Source organism: Protopterus annectens, chromosome 11.part0 (assembly GCF_019279795.1).
Source record: "Protopterus annectens isolate FY-2018-M chromosome 11.part0, PAN1.0, whole genome shotgun sequence".
Classification (NCBI taxonomy): Eukaryota; Metazoa; Chordata; order Ceratodontiformes; family Protopteridae; genus Protopterus; species Protopterus annectens.
The window spans coordinates 25,063,263-25,086,197 of record NC_056745.1 but is presented as its reverse complement, the minus strand read 5'-3'; the positions used below and the strand labels follow the sequence as shown (position 1 = coordinate 25,086,197).

The 22,935-nt window shown below is 39.0% G+C and overlaps 1 protein-coding gene across 1 annotated transcript in view; it reads right to left on the bottom strand.

The window, feature by feature from the left end:
• LOC122815984 (proteoglycan 3-like) overlaps nucleotides 1–22,935 on the bottom strand; it is a 124,356-nt gene that overhangs the window by 73,278 nt on the left and 28,143 nt on the right. Inside the window, exon 3 of the mRNA XM_044088867.1 lies at nucleotides 16,220–16,326. Coding sequence (XP_043944802.1) covers nucleotides 16,220–16,326 — 107 coding nt within the window. The remainder of the gene's footprint in view (nucleotides 1–16,219; nucleotides 16,327–22,935) is intronic.

The following is a 22,935-nucleotide window of genomic DNA, read 5'->3' as shown; positions in this document are numbered from 1 at the left end:
TAGCAGAAGATGTTAGTAACACAAGCTAGAAAATTAAGTTAGGGATTAACACCGCACAAACAGGACAGTAGCTGCAGGTGTTAGTAACATGTTAGTAAGTTAATTTAGGGATTACCACAGCACAAACAGGACAATAGCAGTAGGTGTTAGTAACACATGTAAGTAAGTTAAATTAGGGATTACCACAACACAAACAGGACAGTAGCAGTAGGTGTTGGTAACACAAGTTAGTAAGTTTAATTAGGGATTACCACAGCACAAACAGGACAATGGCAGTAGGTATTAGTAGCACATGTAAGCAAGTTAATTTAGGGATTACCACAGCACAAATAGGACAGTGGCACTAGGTATTAGAAACGTATGTTAGTAAATTAAGTTCTGGATTACCACAGCACAAACAGGACAGTAGCAATAGGTGTTAGCAACACGTTAGTAAGTTAAACTAGGGATGAAGAGGAGATGTGGGTATTATGGAATTGGGGAATTTAGAATAAGGCAAATTAAGGAACAGAGGTTGTGAAGGGCAATGATGAGACTTGAAAATAATTATTTAGAGTTTATACAAATATTTATAGGACCTATATGTGTCTGACTTAAAGTTTTTACAGTTTAAGAGGAGCAAAAGAGGATAGTAATTGAGTTGAACATAAGCATTCTTGTCAAAACAATGCTATTGGCAACTAAGGGGGGGGGAGTTGGGGTTGGCATAATAGTCAAGGTGTTTGCCTCACAGTTACAATATATATGGTTGGATCCTTACCTTTGAAAAGAAATTTGGCTAGGCTTAAAATGACCCAGATGGGCAGCTAGCCTACTACTTGCTTATGAACATATGAACTTACCTATGCTATACTTTTAGGGGATTTACAAAAGTTACTTAAACTGTTGTAGTTACATATGTTTGGGGGTATTTTATTCCAGTTTATACATTTTCCTGACTTTTGCCAAATTAGCAAGGCACAGAACTTGGCAGCAGTTCTTGAACTTAGAACTTCCATCATACCCAGCACAACAGTAGAAACATCTCATTCATCTCCTGCATTAATTACTCTTCATCCCAAAAAAAAAGTAGCCTGAGTTTTATCATTTCTTAAATATTAATCCTTTTTTCAATCATCAGAGTGGAAAGTTGAAATTATAGGCATATTTTTGATTATTTTATTAATTTGCTAATGGTTAGACCCATAGGATGTAAGTGTTCCATTTCAAGGGTGACCTAGACTGTCTAGTCAAGAGGCTTGCTAGGAGTGTCAGACAATATGTAAGTAGAGGCTGAAAGAATCAAACCCTGGACTTTAGACAGCAGGTTGTTAACAGATCATAGCCTTAAGTGTCTGAACTAAATGTACCCACACACACACAGACACACACACATGCACGCACACGCATACATGCACACAGACACACACACACACACACACACACACACACACACACACACACACACGCACGCACACGCATACATGCACACAGACACACAGACACACAGACACACACACACACACACACACAAACACACACGCACGCACACACGCACATGCATACATGCACACAGACACACACACACACGCACATGCATACATGCACACAGACACACAGACACACACACACACACAAACACACACGCACGCACACACGCACATGCATACATGCACACAGACACACACACACGCACACGCATACATGCACACAGACGCACACACACACACACACACACACACAAACACACGCACACACACACACACGCACATGCATACATGCACACAGACACACACATGCACACACACACACACACATGCACGCATACATGCACACACACACACACACACACACACACACGCACACGCATACATGCACACAGACACACACACACACAGACACACACACACAGACACACACGCACACACACACACACACACATGCACGCACACGCATACATGCACACACACAGACACACACACACACACACACACACACACACACACACAGACACAGACACACGCACAGACACAGACACACACACACACACACACACACACACACACACACAGACACAGACACAGACACACGCACACACACAGACACACACACACACACGCACATGCATACATGCACACACACACACACACACACACACACGCACATGCATACATGCACACACACACACACACACACACACACACACACGCACGCACATGCATACATGCACACACACACACACACACACACACGCACACGCATACATGCACACAGACACACACACACGCACACACATGCATACATGCACACAGACACACACACACATGCGCACACGCACGCACACACTTACTTCTTTTTGGAACCCACATTCGGACTCTAAAAGTGTATTTCCTGTAGCACACCTGCAAATTCCTAATACTCTTTTACCATAACAAACTGTCTGTAGCATCCCCATACAAAATAGATTTGGTTCGAATGAGAACTTAACTAAACTCATTATATCATCTTCACTACTTTCTGAATTGACATTGTACTTATATAATCACTTGCATGTCTCCCAATCATTAGCTTTATTTACCATATCCATAAGTCCACAACTCCTGACTGCATACTCTAAACTTCTCCTGGTCTTACATTTGCTACAAATATACTTCATGACTCCATAGAGCCCTTCTGGGAAAACTATGCTGGCTTGAAACTAAATGTCAACACAACAGGTATATATAACAAATCAGACAAATCTAGCCCTCTCATTAATTAAACCTACTGGATCAGTTTTGTATTACTGAGACTTAGTTATAGAAATGTGTTTCAGATAGAGAGTTCAACACTCTGAGTAGCACATCTTCACTGCTGGACATGCCAGGTTATCCATTGACAGCACTGTCCCATCTGCATGAACAGGCCAGGAGGTGTGTGCCATTGTTATCACTTTGAGTATGGCATCTTCACAGCTGGACATGCACAGGCCAGGAGGTGTTTGTCATTGTTATCACTCTGAGTATGACATCTTCACAGCTGGACATGCACAGGCCAGGAGGTGTTTGCCATTGTTGTCACTCTGAGTACCACATCTCCACAGCTGGAAATGCACAGGCCAGGAGGTGTTTGCCATTAGGATAAGTAGTGGACCCTGCAGAACCTTCAGAAGAGCTTGTCTGTGCAGGCTCCTGGAATTTAGTTTGAGAAGGGCTGATGACCCCACTGGTGTGAAATGAAAGGGTCAGCCAAGCATGAAGTGGACTGCAAAAGAAGATACTCATTCCCATGATCATATTACACAGCATGACTAGTTAGCAAATTCAAAACTGACAAATTTCAACCTCACAAATCAAAGTCACTTAACATTCCCATAATTAAATGGAATATCTTAACATGATACCCTGGGCTTCCTTTGTTGGAGATGACACAATAGCCAATTTTCCTTGTAATAAGCAACTTTTTATTTAGACTAACAAGTTATGTGCTATGAAGAGCAAGGCAGAATTAGCCTCTTACAAGAAATACAGTAAACTTCCCATTATCCAGGACTCAAGCAACCGACACTGTCAAGCAACTGACATTTGCAGTTCTGCATTGAGTAGAAGTGGCTCTGCTTTGCAATTTTTGATTGGGTCGTATGACTGCATATGAGCCAGTCAAAAATCCCAAAAGGGAGACTCTTCTGTTCAATGCAGAACAGCTTGCTGTTTCACATTGAACAGAAGTGGCTTTGCTTTCATGCCATTTTTGATGGCTCGTATACTGGCATACGAGCCAATCAAAAATCCCAAAGGGGAGCCTTTTCTGTTCAATGGGGAACAGCCCACTGTTCCACATTGAACAGAAGAGGCTGTGCTTTTACATTTTTGATTGGCTTGTATACTGGCATGCAAGCCAATCAAAATTGTCAAAGCAGAGCATCTTCTGTTCAATGTGGAACACCGGTCTGTTCTGCATTGAACAGAAGAGTCTCTGCTTTGTGATTTTTGATTGATTCTTATGCCGGTATACAAGCCAATCAAAAATTGCAAAGCATATCTCAAGTAACCAGAACATACACTTAACCAGCATTTACCAATCCCCACTGGTGCCGCTTAAATGAGACTTTACTATATTTTAAGGCAGAATGACATCTGATTTTAATAAACACATCTCTTCAATTCCAAATGGTTACAAGGATGAAAGTCACTCTCAGTTACTTCCACATCTAAGAGATTGCACTTTTTGTTTATAACAAAAAAATAAAAAGATGTTTTACGTAATAAGATCATGCCAAGCTGAATGTATATCAACAGCAAAAATTTGCATACATTTTGTTCAAAATTTTAAGGCTTTTCTGTAACAAATCGAGTGTGCATCATTACATGGTTCCCATGACTCTGTCACATTAATTTGATCTATGAATCCATACAGCTAGGAAAGAAAATTAAACAAACTAATTTATACATTATTAAAAAAAAAGATTTTCAAGTAATGATGGTAGCTAGTCAAAACCTTTCAAAGAAAATTAGAAACCTTAAAAAATTGGCACCATACAATATGAGGACACAAAATCCCTGGTAATTCACTGAGCTAAGATATGAAATACAGAAGTTTCAACTAATAAGTAGAGGAAGGGAGGGAGATATACATTCGATTTATTTATAACAATAAAACCAGAATTTATAAGACAACCCAGATGATCAACAAAATGTATGAAGGAAAAAATAAGAGACGACTACTAATTGTTCCTGAAGGAAAGGGGGGGGCAAAATATGGTGACACTCTTTCTAGATGATTCCCTGATGTTAAGTTTTTTTACTGGAACAGTATGCCTTGGGAATGAAAGGTCACAAAAACTTTTATCGCCAGCTGCTTCCCAGAAGTCAAGGTCAACAAATTTTATGTTCATGCCCTACTGAAAAGAACAACTGGATTGACTACAGACAGGGATTACTCCCTTTTTTAACCTGGGGGGGGGGGTAAAGCTAAGAGTGTGATTAGAAAGAAATGTAGAACAGCAACAGCACCACCTTTCACACAACACAAGAAGTCGAATTGTGTTGCTCTTGCTAGTCATGCACATGCTCAGTAGTACCACAGTTGCTCTTCCTAGTAATGCACATGCTCAGTAGTACCACAGTTGCTCTTCCTAGTCATGCACATGCTCAGTAGTACCACAGTCGCTCTTCCTAGTCATGCACATGCTCAGTAGTACTATATCTAACTGGAAGATAAATTTCATGACTATGAATTGCTAAACTGGGTAAACTGAACATCTCGCAGTAATAGTAACATAGTCACCTAAAAGAGCACACACAAGCAGACCACCATCCACACAGTCGCATGTAGACATGTGTACATTTATGTATACCTACACACCCACATGCCCGTACACTCCCCCACACCCACCCACCCACACACACAAAGGCATACATAAACATGCATGCGCACACACACACACACACACACACACACACACACACACACACACACACACACAAAGACATACACATACATACACACACACACACACACACACACACACACACAGACATACACAAGCATACATACACACACACACACAGACACACACACACAAAGACATACACATACACATACATGCACACCCACACATGCACACACACACACACACACACGCACACACACACACACACACACACACACACACACACACACACACACACACACACACACACACACACAAAGACATACACAAACATACATACACACACTCACACACACACACACACACACACACACACTGCATATTGTACATATACTCACTGCTACTGGACAGGGCAAGGTAAGTAGAACAGGGCTGCTGTAGATTGCAGCTCTACTTGTTTCAGCCCCCTTGGTCTGTTTCAGCCTCCCCTTGGTCCGATAGTGAAAACAAAAAGAGATACAAGTCATACATCCAGCACAGACACACTCACATGCGCAGACAGTGACAGTCAGGTAAATAAAGGCATACACATCCAGTGCCTACATACCATGCATCCACAGCCTCCCAGTCTATTGAATCCACACATCACATCAGGTACTGGTGATCCACCACTCAGTGACACAAACGTATATTCACTAACAATAAGCACTCATGCATATGCACGTACAGAATCCTTATACCTTCCCCATGCTACCGAATGTTGATGGGCTCTCATGAACCATCTCATATAATCACACCCCATTACACCATTTACCTGGATAAAGTAAAGCTGCTCCCTTGTGTCAGTTTATTCCTACTGACATGCATATGTTTACCCAGGTGAATTGCTGCATGTACCTACAGATTACATGCTGTGCTCCTCCCATGTGGAAATTGTTGCATACAGATAAGAATCACCATACTAGACAGTTTATCCTTCCGAGCAGTGCACTGACTCCTAATGGGCCTCCTTAACACAGGTTGAATTGACAGTTTATCCTTCTGAGCAGTGCACTGACTCCTAATGGGCCTCCTTAACACAGGTTGAATTGACAGTTTACCCTTCCGAGCAGTGCACTGACTCCTAATGGGCCTCCTTAACATAGGTTGAATTGCCAACTACCACACTGACATGTAAAGCTATTTTTCTCATTGATCCTTATGCTATACAGCAACAACGGACTTTAATAACTTGTCAGCCTTGCCCAGCATGCAGGACACATCGTGTGCAGCCTGTCAATAAATACTACCCTACAATGATGAACAATGATTTGTCTGTAGATATTGTATCCAGGAGAAAAGAGTACTGATCCCTACTGAAATCTCTGAAGCCCAAGAGCATCAATGCTCAGAATGCATTTCCATCTAAAATCAAAATCACCCTCAGATCAGAAAGCCTTTTTAAAATATTCTGAAAGCAGTTATTCAGTAACTACAAAGGGGAGATGTCTTTCCTCTGAAAACATCTAAGAATGACAAACAACAGAAGCAAAATGTTTATTTATTTATCTTTGTTGTCCAGGAAGGTTTGACTGGAATAAATACCCTTTTACAGCAGAGACCCAGGGAGAAAAGCTCTATATTAACATACATAAACAATATACAGTATAAAAAAAGATAGATATTAACAATAGTTATATTAGTCTATCTAGTCCTAAGGAATAAGAAAAAATGATTTCCAGAAATGATTGCTATTGTTAAATGCAAACTTATTTCTGGTTCCTTTCAGTTTCCTAATGTCATCAGTTTTTATCACTTATTTCAATCAAATTTCATCTGTCTTTTTATATACATCATCATTTTATATACATCAGTTAATTTAATGTACTAAAGTAAAAGCACAAGCCTTCCCAGTATCTCACGAATAGGATGTTATATACCCAAGATGTTGCAAGACATGGTATTTTAAGGAAAGGTAATATGCTCAGTGCATTGTCTAAACACATGTATCTCAACAGAGACCATTCCTTTGTCTTTACTGCTATACAACTTATTTCTGATGACATAAGGGAAGGGGATCTGGTCAATAGGACAGAAGTTGCAGAAATTAAATGGATCACTGGTTTACAAGCTGATAAACCATCAGGGATAAATGTTAATATAGCGTTAAAGCTGGCCCTGAAAGAAATGGGTGTTACCTCACTGCGTTTATTGCTATCCTTATTCAAATGACGGTCGCTTATTTAAATGTCTTCATTACTTCATGATTATTAGATCTGATGAACCACAATTAGTGCAAAATCACTTCTCTCTTGTTTTATTTCTTTAGTTACACATTTTTAATTTGTATATATTAAAGTTTATGCCATCAGTCGTGGTGGTCATTATCTGCTATTTTTTGGTATATTCACCAAAAGGCTCAGCACTGCCACCCAGCATGCAACCATCATTCAATATGCAGAAGACTCTTCTCTCATGTGTTCAGTTACCATACTACCAGAACTCCTACAAACAGCCCAACAGTCTTTCCAAGGCATTGAAAAATACCTCTGAATTGCTCAACTCATACTCAGTCCAAATAAAATAAAGCTTATGCTCTTCACTAATAGCAAAGTTCCTGATAACTCTCCTCCCTTCACCATCTGCTCTGCCAATAAAACTAAAATTAAACCTGTCCAGCACACCATACTCCTTGAAGTCACAACTGACAACCTAAAATTTGGCAAACACTTTGCTCTAACTATCAAAAAGGTCCACATTAAGCTAGGCTCACTATACAGGGTCAAGCCATACCTAACCAAGGCCATTAGACATTCCATAGCTAGGACTCATCTACTCTCTACCCTTCTATATGCCTCACCAATATTCACTAATCTCAGAAAATCAGATTTAAACAAACTGGAGTTCTGCCAAGCCATACCTAACCAAGGCCATTAGACATTCCATAGCTAGGACTCATCTACTCTCTACCCTTCTATATGCCTCACCAATATTCACTAATCTCAGAAAATCAGATTTAAACAAACTGGAGTCCTGCCAAGCCATACCTAACCAAGGCCATTAGACATTCCATAGCTAGGACTCATCTACTCTCTACCCTTCTATATGCCTCACCAATATTCACTAATCTCAGAAAATCAGATTTAAACAAACTGGAGTCCTGCCAAGCCATACCTAACCAAGGCCATTAGACATTCCATAGCTAGGACTCATCTACTCTCTACCCTTCTATATGCCTCACCAATATTCACTAATCTCAGAAAATCAGATTTAAACAAACTGGAGTCCTGCCAAGCCATACCTAACCAAGGCCATTAGACATTCCATAGCTAGGACTCATCTCCTCTCTACCATTATATATGCCTCACCAAGATTCACTAATCTCAGAAAATCAGGTTTAAACAAACTGGAGTCCTGCCAAGCCATACCTAACCAAGGCCATTAGACATTCCATAGCTAGGACTCATCTACTCTCTACCCTTTTATATGCCTCACCAATATTCACTAATCTCAGAAAATCAGGTTTAAACAAACTGGAGTCCTGCCAAGCCATACCTAACCAAGGCCATTAGACATTCCATAGCTAGGACTCATCTACTCTCTACCCTTCTATATGCCTCACCAAGATTCACTAATCTCAGAAAATCAGATTTAAACAAACTGGAGTCCTGCTGTAACAAAATCACAAGATTCGCTACTAACCTCCCTTACAGATCACATCATTGCACAGCACCTCATAAACTAAATAGGATTGTACTACCCAATCTCCTATCCTTCAACCAACTAATTTTCATTCATTCCATCTTCCACCATCCAGGCAACTGTCCAGGACTCAAGAGATCAGTGCAGCCCTACTCAAATGGCAAGCCACTAAGATCCTCCAGCAAACTGTTACTCAAAGTAACTAAATCTAATAATTGTTACTGTAACTCTCCATTCTTCCACCAAATATCTAAGTCCTGGAATTCTAATCCTCAGACAATACTAAATTCTAGCAACACATCCAGATTTAAACTACTGCTTAAGGAAAACCTAACCAAAAACTGCTTTTACTTCTGCACTTATCCCTGTGGATCATTCTGTCCTTCCTTGTTCTTACAACCACGATATCTTTTCCCTTAGTAAATTCTAACACCGAAGCCATCCCTTCTCTCATGGAATTCTAATTTCTCTCTACCTCTCTCAAGCATCCTACAGTTTCCTCATGTTCCCTTTTTTTACCACCAAAACCGTGATATTGATTTACTGATCAGTCATTTCTCTATGATGACACAAGCTATTTCATGCTAGTTTGTTAGCTTTCTTTTTTCCACTTTATATTGCTCTCTCAGTTTTTATTGTTTATGTGTAAACTATTTACTGCCTATATTTGCCAAAGTTATCTATTCTTGATTGTTATCGATTTCTTGTATTGTTTGTAATGTGCTTTTGTAATGGAGCTTTTCTCCCTGGTCCTCTACTGAAAAAGGGCCACTAGTCCAGTCGGACATCCCTGGTAAACTAATGTAAGATAAAATAAATAAATAATAAATAAATAAAATTTAATTAATAAGGTATGAAGAAGACTCTTGGGAAAAAGATGTTAGATATGAAAAGATCAAGAAATATTGAAAATGAAGAAATTTAGGAATATCAAAATAAATGTATATAATAGAAACTAAATATACATTTTTATAAGTTTATAGGAAACATTGGTGTAAAAAATCCTGAGGACTTTTTTTATTATCTAAAATCAAGGAAATAATTAAATGATGACATCACTTGAGCAATAAAAGAGAGACAAAAATAAGGAAATGACAATGTGACACGATTTATGTGGAGTTTGGTTTGGACAGGCCACTTGTTAAGGAAGTACGAAGGATAATGTCATCTCAGAAAGACTGTGTTACATTTGTAAACAGGAAGAAACAAAGCATGTATCTGTTTAATATGTTAATGTGCAAAAGTATGGAATGAAGTAGTTAACAAGTTTGTTATATGATGTAACAAAAGTTGTTATGGGTATGATTTATGTGGTTATTATTAACGTAAAATATATAATGAAGTTCAAATGACTGATATTAACATAGGTGAGTATTAGACTAACTGCCTTGAAGGGTCATTTACACCTAGCACATAACCTTAAGTCAGGATCAAACCCTATATCTTGTGTCTGTGAGGTGAAGACCTTAACCATTATGCCAGACCCCACCCGTGTTTCACATTACTTGAGAAATATGGAAAACAAGGTCAAAACAAAATTTGTTTTATAAAAAAAAGGTATTTGCTGACATTCAGAGAAAAATAAGAATGTGCTTAAGGCAGAAAGAGTGATGACTGAATGAGTATTTTTTTAAATTAATATATTTATGATTAGAATGACATGTTGGCTTTATGTAAATATGTACATGATTTGATCAAAATGCATGAAATATTTCCAAATGTGTAAATATGTAAACATTTATATATTAATAAAGAACCCTACTCATTTCAATAAGGCAGATGGAACCTAAGTTAAATGTCTCATCCAAAAAATGGTTTATAGATAGATAGATCCTTTCTGTATATATTTAGTCTATGTGTTTATCAGGAAAGTGAATGACATAGTGGCCATGCTAATGAATTTGACCTAGCTGCTCACAAACACATTCACTTCACTTAGCCAAACCATATTAATGATCATGGCAGTTAGGGCAGATGACCATGGCCAATCGTTGTTAATCATCTCCTTTGTTTAGAATGGGGTTTGATTCCTTCAGCCTTTATGTACCTTCTATGTCACTCTGAGGAAATCACTTAACCAGACAATGTTCAGAGGTAGGAAGGAAGCTGGGCTAGGCTCCTCAGTACTATCCTGAACAGCATGCCTAGTTACTACTTGCATACTTATTTAACAGTGACCATAGAACTGACCTGTGCTTTCAAACAAATACTGACTTCTCACTTCCAAAACATAATCACCTTCTGTGTATCTATCTGGTGTAAGAGTGTTATGAAAGTGAAAGAACAAATGGTCATAGAAAAGCATTGCAAATTGCCGATCTCAGACAAATGTACACACACACACACACACACACACACACACACACACACACACACACTTGATAAAATGTCCAGTATCTTGACACACAGTAGGTAGAAACCACCATTTGGTTGACCTGCACAGGGGGTTGACAGGTGTGAGAGACTGACAATCCTGAGTAGGGGAATATTTCCTTTTTCCCGGGATTGTGCGATCTCAGAGTTATTATATATAATTAGCAGGGCGTGTGGGGAGCACAATCACTTGTCATTGGTTTAGTCCACTCCAGGGTAATCAATGGAGCATGCACAGAATGTATCAGTCTCACCGTGTTTGAAGTTTTGACATTGATCTAGTCTGTGATGGGCTACTGGACATTCAGTCCAATACCCTACACCAATATAGATAGATAGATAGATAGATAGATAGATAGATAGATAGATAGACAGATAGACAGATAGATAGATACAGACAGAGACAGACAGATAGACAGACATGCAGACAGACAGATAGATAGATAGATAGATAGATAGATAGATAGATAGATAGATAGATAGATAGATAGATAGATAGATAAAATGTCTCCACTCCCAACCAAGCCACAGAGACATCCTTTCAGTTCTCCTTCACCTCTATAGTAGTATCTCATGGCCCCTCACCACCCCAGCCATAATTACCTGTCCTCACTTGTCAGCCCTGGCTTTTCACCCTTTACAAATGTTTATTCATCCATCTGTGGGCACAGTCTCAAGGCACAGAGCTGTTGTTACAGTCACTTACAGAATTAATTTTGAAGTTGTGCAGACTAATCTTAACACCAGGAAGCATTGGAAGAGTCTGGTATTTTCTCAGAGGAATTGACTGTGTGCATTATGCATGTGTGAACAGAAGATGTGGCCTTTGTTTAAACAGAGTCACAGCAGATTGAAAATCAGTTTAAAACATGCAAAGAAAAATTAAACAACTAGACTATGAGACTGCCTACCTCTCAACTTTACAAATTTTCACAGAATGTCCAGAGTTTTACCTCGTATATTTGCTCCATTTTTAATAAAATTGTGGTTTTCTGGTAAATCATTGGCAAATCATTAAAGATTAAAGTCAGAAATGTTGACAGACATTTGCATTTCAGACTTCATACCCTTCAGAAAACTTCATGTTAATGCAAAATCTGTTGTTCTATCATCTTTCTAAGTTTGTAAGAGCAATAGTTAAAAAATGTCCCTATTTTTGTATCTTTGTCCCACCATTAGTTATGGCTTTGTCAAGATTTTTTGCTCTAAGAGGTTGAGAGGTATGAGTATCACTGTTTGCATTAGTGCTACCTGGAAGTACAGAGCACTGCTGAACATGTACACAGCACTGCCGAACATCCCAAACGTCATAAAATCTCATTAAGGACACAGCACTGCCAAACATGATAAAATCTCATTAAGTAAACAACACTGCCAAATGTGACAAAATCTCATTAAGTACACAAAACTGCCGAATGTGATAAAATCTCATTATGTACACAACACTGCCGAATGTGATAAAACCTCATTATGTACACAAAACTGCTGAATGTGATAAAATCTCATTATGTACACAACACTGCCAAATGTGATAAAATCTCATTATGTACACAAAACTGCCGAATGTGATAAAATCTCATTATGCACACAAAACTGCCGAATGTGATATAATCTCATTATGTACACAACACTGCCGAATGTGATAAAATCTCATTATGTACACAACACTGCCAAATGTGATAAAATCTCATTATGTACACAAAACTGCCGAATGTGATAAAATCTCATTATGTACACAACACTGCCGAATGTGATAAAATCTCATTATGTACACAACACTGCCGAATGTGATAAAATCTCATTGCATATACAGCACTGCTGAACATGATAAAATCTCATTATATACACAGCACTGCCGAACGTGATAAAATCTTATTAAGTAAACAACACTGCCAAATGTGATAAATCTCATTATGTACATAGCACTGCGGAACATGATAAAATCTCATTAAGTACACAGCACTGCCAAATGTGATAAAATCTCATTATGTACACAACACTGCTGAATGTGATAAAATCTCATTAAGTACACAACACTGCCGAATGTGATAAAATCTTATTAAGAATATGCATAGAAAGGCATTGCCTCCTTTCCACCTTTATTATACGTCATTGTCTCTAATTCACACAAAACAGTTACATACCAAAAGATGGGGAAGTGGATAGACAGGTGAGGTCTGGTAATCCTAAAGCTAGAACTTTTTCAGTTAAGGTTTTAAATACTAGCCCAGTGCATTTTGGTGGGGAAATGTCAATAAACTGAATGAAAACCAAACCGTGTCACTTGAAGTCTTCAAGGGAAATCTATTTTCTACCTCTCTTCTTCCAAGTACCTAAGGCATTAAGTGGGTTTGTAACCATCTGATGCCACCTGCAGAGGAATACATAAATACATTTCTGCACAGGCTCAAGAACTACTTTCCAGTCATGAATACCTGGCAGCATTTGAGACGAATGTGCTAAGATGCCCTTAGGCACAGTGTATGCAGCTTGCATAAGAATATTTAGTAGTTTCAGTGAAAAAAATATGAACATTCTTGTCATTTTTGACAATATCACTTACCCTGAACTGATTTTTTTTAAACTCTAGATTTGCTTTAATAATTAAAACAGCTAGTGTTTGAGAAGACTTTCTGAAAAGTCTCAGTCACAATGTCAACCATTCTTGCCAGAATGAAGATTCTAAGGCAAGCTTGTAATCAAACAGATTTAATGTTGTATCCTTCTCCATCTTCTTCTGCGTTCAGCTTTTCCCAGTTACGGTTTGCCACAGCGGAACTCCAGTCCGTAATGATTGGCGGTAGATTTTTATGGTGCAGAGGTGCCAGCTCGACTCCCAACCTTCAACGAAGGCACGCCCTACGCATGTCTTTCGAATGCCACTCGATTGCAGGGAGGACATGCAGACTCTACACAGAAGGCACTCCAGCCGAGAAATGAATGGGAGAACCTCTTGCTGTGAGGCAACAACACTACCGCAGCACCACCGTGGCTAATTACTAATATTAATAACACGCTTTTGGAAAATTACACCATACTTGTTTGAATGAAAGAAGGTGTCAGTGCATATTAGCTAGGGGTGCCAAGGTATAACTGTATCATAAAACCTGTTTCTCTGGAAATTTAGTGTGTAGACTTTGTTCAGGATGGAAGGGGTTGGGAAACATTGTGTGATGTGGCATGGAGGTGGGTCACATTGCACGAATATGTAACAATGAATGGAAGTGAGTCACATTACGCAAATATGTAACAATGCATGGAAGTGGGTCACATTCCGCAAATATGTAACAATGCATGCAATTAGGTCACATTCTACAAATATGTAACAATGCATGGAAATGGGTCACATTGCACAAATATGTAACAATGCATGCAATTAGGTCACATTCTACAAATATGTAACAATGCATGGAAGTGAGTCACATTCCGCAAATATGTAACAATGTATATCATCTTAGAAACAGAAATGAGTCTTTGAACAGCCCACGTAAAGTCATTGTTGGGGAAAGACAGGAGTGGAGTCAGTATAAGCATGGCAGTTATCCAAGGGGAGAAAGGGGAGACTGCAAACTAAGTAAAGTAACAGCTATAAGAAATGCAGTCATCCAGGGAGAGGAAGGGGAGATGGCAAACTAAATAAAGTAACAGCTATAAAAAATGCAGTCATCCAGGGAGAGGAAGGGGAGATGGCAAACTAACTAAAGTAACAGCAGCTGCAAACAAGTCATTAAAAGTTAGATGAAAAATGGGCAAACTCCACAGGGCAGATGATCTTCGGTTACCATCACAATATGTAATTCCATGTAACTCATACATTCTAGGGAGATAATCATAAAATGTAGCTTGTAAAATGTAAGCTGCAAGTAAGAAATAAAAGAACATGCAATCATCTGTGGGTCACTGATTCAGTATTTTATAAAACATACCAAATTATATATTCTTGTTTCTTAACATTATAGTTTTACATAATTCTGACTTGTCGCATGCCGATCATTCTATCAGTCATGCATACATTCATTAATTTGTGCTTTTGAGTAGTCAGTCCCCGATGTCTACATCATCTTATTCTAGGTTGTGAGGTGGGGAAGCCAGAGTCTGTCCTGACAAAAATTAGGCATAAGGCAATCAGTTAATCCTGGCTATGATGCCAGTCTACAACAGGAGGTGCAGCCAAGGGCAGAAAATCTGCAGTGCTTACAGAAGTATGAAACAGAACCTAAAGTGAATTATTCAGAAGAATTGCAAGCTAGTCATGAAAAGCATTAGCTGAAACCAGTGTCTGACAAAAATGTTATTAATTAGATAATGATTTTTAGGCTGCAAACCTCTGATATCTTTTATATAAATGTTTAGTAGTTGAAGCATATGCTTATCTCTATTTCTTTTACATAGGTTCAAAGGCTAATATTAGGCTAACTGCCCTTGTAGGTCATTTAAGCCTAGCCATTTATCCCATCTAAGAATCAAACCCTGCACCTTACATTGGTAAGATAAACACCTTAATCATTATGCCAACCCCGAACCCTCTTACACATCAGTATGTTCACACAAATAGCACTCTCTCTGGAGATGAACCACATGACACCAGGGTATTCACAATACACACACAAACACACACAAGCACACACACACAAGCACACACACACACACACACACACACACACACACACACACACACACACACACAGTTATTATCAACATTTGCCATAGACCTCTTTATGGAAAGAAAGAAAACTAGGCAAATTAATATAGTACCTCAGAAGTAGCAATGATTTTATTTTTTCCAAGATGCAAGCAAACAAGAGGTTGACTTACCACAGCTCCATAGTAATCCTTTGGACACTTATAAAATGTGTATGAAGCATTTCCAACTTGAATGGTCTCGGAGCATTGCACTTTCACATCTCCCTTTGCTTTGGGAACTGCAACAGAAAACAGAAGCATGTATAGTTAGAATCTTCAATGATTACTGTAACAAAAGGCGATACTGCCAGCTCAGCTATCTGGAATTTTATAAGTGGTTGTGTGTCATTTGTGAATACCAACATGATTCATATGAATATGCTACAAATGTATTAGAATTGTATGTCATATTGTACAGACGTGCTGAAGAGATATTTTGTAAAATACTGAGCAGAAATGCATATACACTACTGTAACAGTTTAAATGTATATATTTTAACATGAAAACTGAAACACAATCAGCAGATTCATGTAGCTTCCATGCAAGAATAAGCTATTTTTGCACGGAAGGGTCCGTGTCCATGTAGAGCAGCAGCGCACCTTGAACATTAATGAAAACCCTCTGCTCAGCTGTTACACAGACACACCCCCTGCACTCGCACACAGAACTAAGAGCAGTGTTCTCACAATACACATGCCCCCTGAACTCCATAATTGCAGTATGACAATGTAACGGTGGCAAGAGTGTCCATGGATTACCCCCAACCTGTCAGAGTAAAGAAATCCTGGAGGAAGCAAATACGTCTGGTGCATACAGACTTAGAAAGTTGATATAATAACAAGTTATGCATCAGCGTGAATGTGCTGAAGGGTATGAAGTCTAAAACTCAAATGCCTGTCAGTATTTTCTAACTGCAATCTTTAATGATTTGCCACTAATCCACCAAAAAGCCACAATACTATGAAAATAGGACCAGAAATATAAGGCAAATATCTGGGCAGTCTGTGACAATCTGTACAGTTGAGAGGTATGCCGGATAGTGTTAGCATCCGTGGACCATACCTCAAATGCAAAGCCTGCCATGTCATCACCATTGTAAAAGGATAGCCCCCCACAGATAATGTTGCAGAAATCAATGTGCATACCCCTACAGTACAAAAATAAAACACAACAGTTTAATTTTTTTTTTTGCAGTCCCCAATAAAGTTTATGTGTAGCTGAGCAGATGTGCCTGTCACGTAGCTGTGCATAGCAGAGTTTAAACATCAAAAGAAGCAAAACAGAAATATACAGAGTGTTAATAGAGAAACTGGAATAGCATAGTGGTTAGAACATTTGCCTACCGTCCAGTTAGTCATGGTTTGAGCCCCACAGCAGTCCATGCATTTCCATATGTGAAACACAACTGAAATGTATTTTTCATAAATATGTAGTGAATATTATTATGTACATGCTGACCAAGGTAATGTAGCAGCCCCAAACATGAGGTGTCATTGAAATTTAAAGTTTAAGCAAGATTTAGCATAGCTAAGTGGATTTGCGCACTGGTAAGCAGGGCTAAGCATCTACCCCTTTAAGCAATAGTTATCTCAGCTAAGCAGGTTTGCCCGGTGCTTAGCTTAGATCCAAAGTTTTGAAACTGTCCAATCACAGTAAAGGGTGGGAAATTAGCCCTATTTAAACCACGCAGGCAGGAATGCAGCTCATAGCCAGTTGTAGGTCCCCACTGTAGGCACTATAGCTGGTGTAGTTGAAGGTGTGTGCTTTCGGATACAGCACTGGGGCATTCAAGAGTCCAGGGTCATGGTCAGACTCCTCATTAAAGACTATGAAGGGTGACTGCTACAGGACCACTACCAGGGCTCCCAATACAAAGCAGAAACCTGGACAAACTTGCCCGAGATCTCACCACTGCCACTGGCATTCCTCAGACTGGTGAGCAGGTCTTGCACCACTTTGCTGACTTGAAACGGAGGAAGAGGGAACTTTTGGACCAGTGGGTCCAAGATGCCTGAGCGGGGAATGTTCCAGCCGTGTGTAAGTATTAGTCAAAATAAGTGTTCTCCAAAGTCCAGCCTGTGTATGTGATGGATAGGTATGCATAAACATTTTTTTCTTATCTCCTGTACACCTGCAGATGAGAAGGCTATGAACTTGGAAGCCCATGACAGCAGGCTGCTAAGGCTGTGTTGCGAGGCTGGTGAGTAATGAGAATGTCACCTTGCACTATTTAAAAATGGGTCTGGTTTGTAATGACTGAAGAAGCCAGTAGGAGAATAATGGTGAGATATATGTTATATATTATATATTATATATTATGTATTATATATTATATATTATGTATTATATATTATATATTATATATTATATATTATATATTATATATTATGTATTATATATTATATATTATATATTATGTATTATATATTATATATTATAGATTATGTATTATGTATTATATATTATATATTATATATTATGTATTATATATTATATATTATATATTATGTATTATATATTATATGTTATGTATTATGTATTATATATTATATATTATATATTATATATTATATATTATATATTATATATTATGTATTATATATTATGTATTATTATATATATATATATAGGTTATATATCAATAAAAGACTGTGTTTTCTCTGGTATTGTATGACTTGAAATGTTTCATGGACCAAGATCTGATATCAGAATAGTAGTGCTGTGTTAACCACTGTTTTCCACACTGTGCTATGTCAAAAGGTATGTTTAGGAATGTATATATAAGAATGTTCTAATCACAAGGGCAGATCATACAACCAAGAGAGAATTAGACAGAGAACATTAAAAAAGAGACAGCAGCTTCTCAATAGCTTGTTCTGATAAAACACAAACATGTCATGTTTTTAGCGGAAACAACCATGGTTTGAATCACGGGAGTGGTAGTAAGCTGTATGCATAATTTCAACTAGGATTTCATGAATATGTGTAGAAACAGTCAGGTAGTGTTAACAAACATTCCCTCCACAGGTCTTCCAGGTAAAAGAAGTATAAAGTAGCCCTAAGAAGGTTGAATTATACATTGTGTACAAACTTACCACTGCCTAAACCAAGGCCATAGGGTATTGTAATAATAGCTGTAGAGTAATGATTAGAGCAATGATCATTAAAGCTGTGAGCACTGCAAGAATCTACATTTGTTAATTGACATCTCTCTATCTCCTCCACCTCATCTTCACCAATAATCTAAACACATAAATTAATGGGTATGTTTTTCCCCAAACCTACCACTGGGACATATGTCCTATTGTTCTACAAATGCTGAAATGTATTCCAATTAATGTTCCCTGTTCAAATGCTATAATTGGTGGCCTGTTGCTATCAATGTAACCTGCATGCTGGTGTAATGCTCACTGTGGTTCTATATATGCATGTGTTCTGTTTGCTATGCAAATGTTCCATATCTGTTGTTTTGGGTTAATGGGAATACTCATGCATGCTGTTATAACTAATCCTGGAATGTGTAGACTATTACTAACCCACATATATTCTAAAACTGCAACACCATAGCACATTTGGGATGGATGGTCCCAGTGGATCCACCTCTCCCACCTCATCTGGCCATGGCACTGGGCCCCAGCACATCTGGGACCCACCCCAGGACCTCCTCGTCCACTGATCTTGCACCATTTTTGGGTGGAACTGCCTCAGAGGATGGGGCTCGTCCCCCCGGGTATGGGTGCGGACAGGATACAGTCACCTGAAGCTACGTCCGGGGTCTGGTGCATAGCAAGCTCCGGAAGGAAGCGGGAGATCTGCTACACCAGCTTGAGGGCCGTGTGGTGCAAATAGAGGGTCAGCCTGCCCCTCCTGCTCAGCCCCCATCACAGCCGCCTTCAGAGCCATGAAGTTGCAGTGGTGACTGCCCATGGGTGGGGACCTCAGTCCCACTGTATCCATTTGGGGGCCAATGGGCTTCCAATTACCAAGCACCCCTCCCTGTCGAAGGTGTTTACCCCATACATGTGTCATATACCACCCCTGTCTGCTGTCTTGTCCATCTTGTCTGTCTTCCTACCCAACCTTCCTTCCCAAATATACCTACTATCCTTCCCCAACATCTCACTCTCACCTTAAAAAGAAAAAGGGCAATCTGTTCCCAAAAACAAAATGTTGCCCTATACATAGCTGTCCATTTTGCACGTGTCCACTGTATGCATCTAATCTGGTTTAATTGGCTTCACAATACATTATTGTTTTCCTCACCCCTCTCTTAGGAGTTTCAGTGTCCAAATTTGCCTCCAAATTCAGTATACATGCGCAGCTGTTGCTGTAGAAGAAATGGACAGCTATGGACCTTCCCTACATCCATTCTGCACACCCCTAGCTACTTTCCATATTGTATTTCCCTCTGTGTGCCCCCATTTTTACCACTTTCCTATCATCCCTTATTTCTTTTCTTTTAAAGAAATTAGCGTGGAGGTAAGCGGGAGTAAGCGGCAGTAAGTGAGTTTGCGTGACACTACGCGATGCCTACACAGATTAAGCATATTCCCATTTAAAAGTAGTTTAGCAATGCTTAGCTTCATGCAAACCCACTTATAACTGCTTAAAAGTGCCTTAATCACTCTGTATCCAACAGTCCTTACTCTGCCTAGCAGCAAAATGAACAGCCCTTGCCCCCAGGACCCTGCACACCATAGTCAGACAAATTTATCAGTAAGCCACCTCAGATGCATGATTTTAAGATGTTTTCTCAAACATACCCTTCTTTGCAGCCAGTTTACAATATGAAAGCCACACTGTGCAATAGGATAGATTGGTATCTACATATATATATATATATATATATATATATATATATATATATATATATCTGAAAAGAAATATATATATATATATATATATATATATATATATATATCTGAAAAGAAATATATATATATATATATATAGAGAGAGAGAGAGAGAGAGATATAGCTACATATGGAGATACATATATGTGTATAACAATATATAGATATATTATCAATGGGCATGTTGGTGAAGGGAACAGAGGGGATGAGCAAGTGATGGGCAGATATGGTGTTAAGGAGAGGAATGCAGAAGGTCAGATGGTAGTGGATTTTGTGAAAAGGATGGACATGGCTGTGGTGAATATGTATTTTAAGAAGAGGGAGGAGCATAGGATGATGTTCAAGAGTGGAGGAAGATGCACACAGGTGGATTATATCTTATGCAGGAGGGCCAGTCTGAAGGAGATTGGATACTGTAAAGTGGTGACAGGGGAAAGTGTAGTTAGGCAGCATAGAATGGTGGTCTGTAGGATGACGTTGGTGATCAAGAAGAGGTGGACAAGTGTGTGAGCAGTGCCAAGGATCAAATGGTGGAAGTTGAAAAAGGGTGATTGTGAGGTGGAGTTCAGGGAAGAGTAAAAACAGGCACTGGGGGGCAGTGAAGAGTTTCCAAATAGCTAGGTAACTACAGAAGAGATGGTAAGGGAGACAGCTAGAAAGGTACTTGGTGTGACATCTGGACAGAGGAAGGAGGACAAGGAGACCTGGTGGTGGAATGAGGAACTGCAGGAGTGTATACAGAGGAAGAGGCTGGCGAAGAAGAAGTGGGATTGTTAAACAGATGATGAAAGTAGACAGGAGTATAGGGAGATGAGGAGCATGGCAAAGAGAGAGGTGGCGAAGGCTAAGGATAAGGCATATGGAGAGTTGTATGAAAGGTTGGACACTAAAGAGGGAGAAAAGGACCTGCACCAATTGGCTAGACAGAGGGACCAAGCTGGAAAAGATGTGCAGCAGGTAAGGGTGATAAAGGATAGTTAGGAAAACGTACTCACAAGTGAGGAGAGTGTATTGAGCAGATGGAAAAAGTACTTTGAGGGGCTGATGAATGAAGAGAATGAGAGAGAGAGAGAGAGAGAGAGAGAGAGAGAGAGAAGGTTGGATGAAGTGGGGATAGTGAATCAGGAAGTGAAACAGATTAGCAAGGAGGAAGTATGGACAGCTATGAAGAGGATGAAGAATGGAAAGGCTGTTGTTTCTGATGACATACCAGTGGAAGCATGGAGGTACTTAGGAGAAATGGCAGTGGAGTTTTTAACCAGATTGTTTAATGAAATCTTGGAAAGTCAGAGGATGCCTGAGGAGTGGAGGAAAAAGTGTTTTGGTATCTATTTTCATAAGCAGACGTAAAAAAAATTACAGAGGGTGATTGTGCTTGTGGGTTGTTTGTGGGTGTATCAGCTGCTCACAGCAGGTGCAATAAACTTAAAGTAGTCTGCACTAGTCAACTGTGCATGAGTCTACAATCACAGATAAATGACAAACAGTAGAAGGGTTTATGGAAAAATAGGGTTTTTACCTAAAGGGCGTTATCAGATGAAATAAAAAACATGAGATTTCTAAGCTATAGATCCTGTAATACAGGGTTTGAGTCCTTCACACCTTGTTTGCCTACTGTGTGATCTTGAGCCTGTTACTTAACCAGACATTGCTCTTGGGTTGCCCCTAAAAGGGACTTTGTGTCCAGTGGGCCTAACCAGTTAATTATTATTATTATTTGATAATAACAGAAAAAATAAACATAGCAAAACAATGAAAATAAAAATCATAAGACATAAAAAACAATAACAGCATCAAATAGCCTTTGCAGTACATGTCCAATGCTAAAAATAAATTAAATACCAGAAATAAATAAAACTTGGAAAAGTTAGGCAATACTCAGAAAAACAATACCATAAACAGAATTAAGCAGAGACTTATATAATAAATAAATAAAAAAGTATAGGAGAGCTACATGGATAGACTATCCTGTCATATTGGTGGTGCAGTGGATA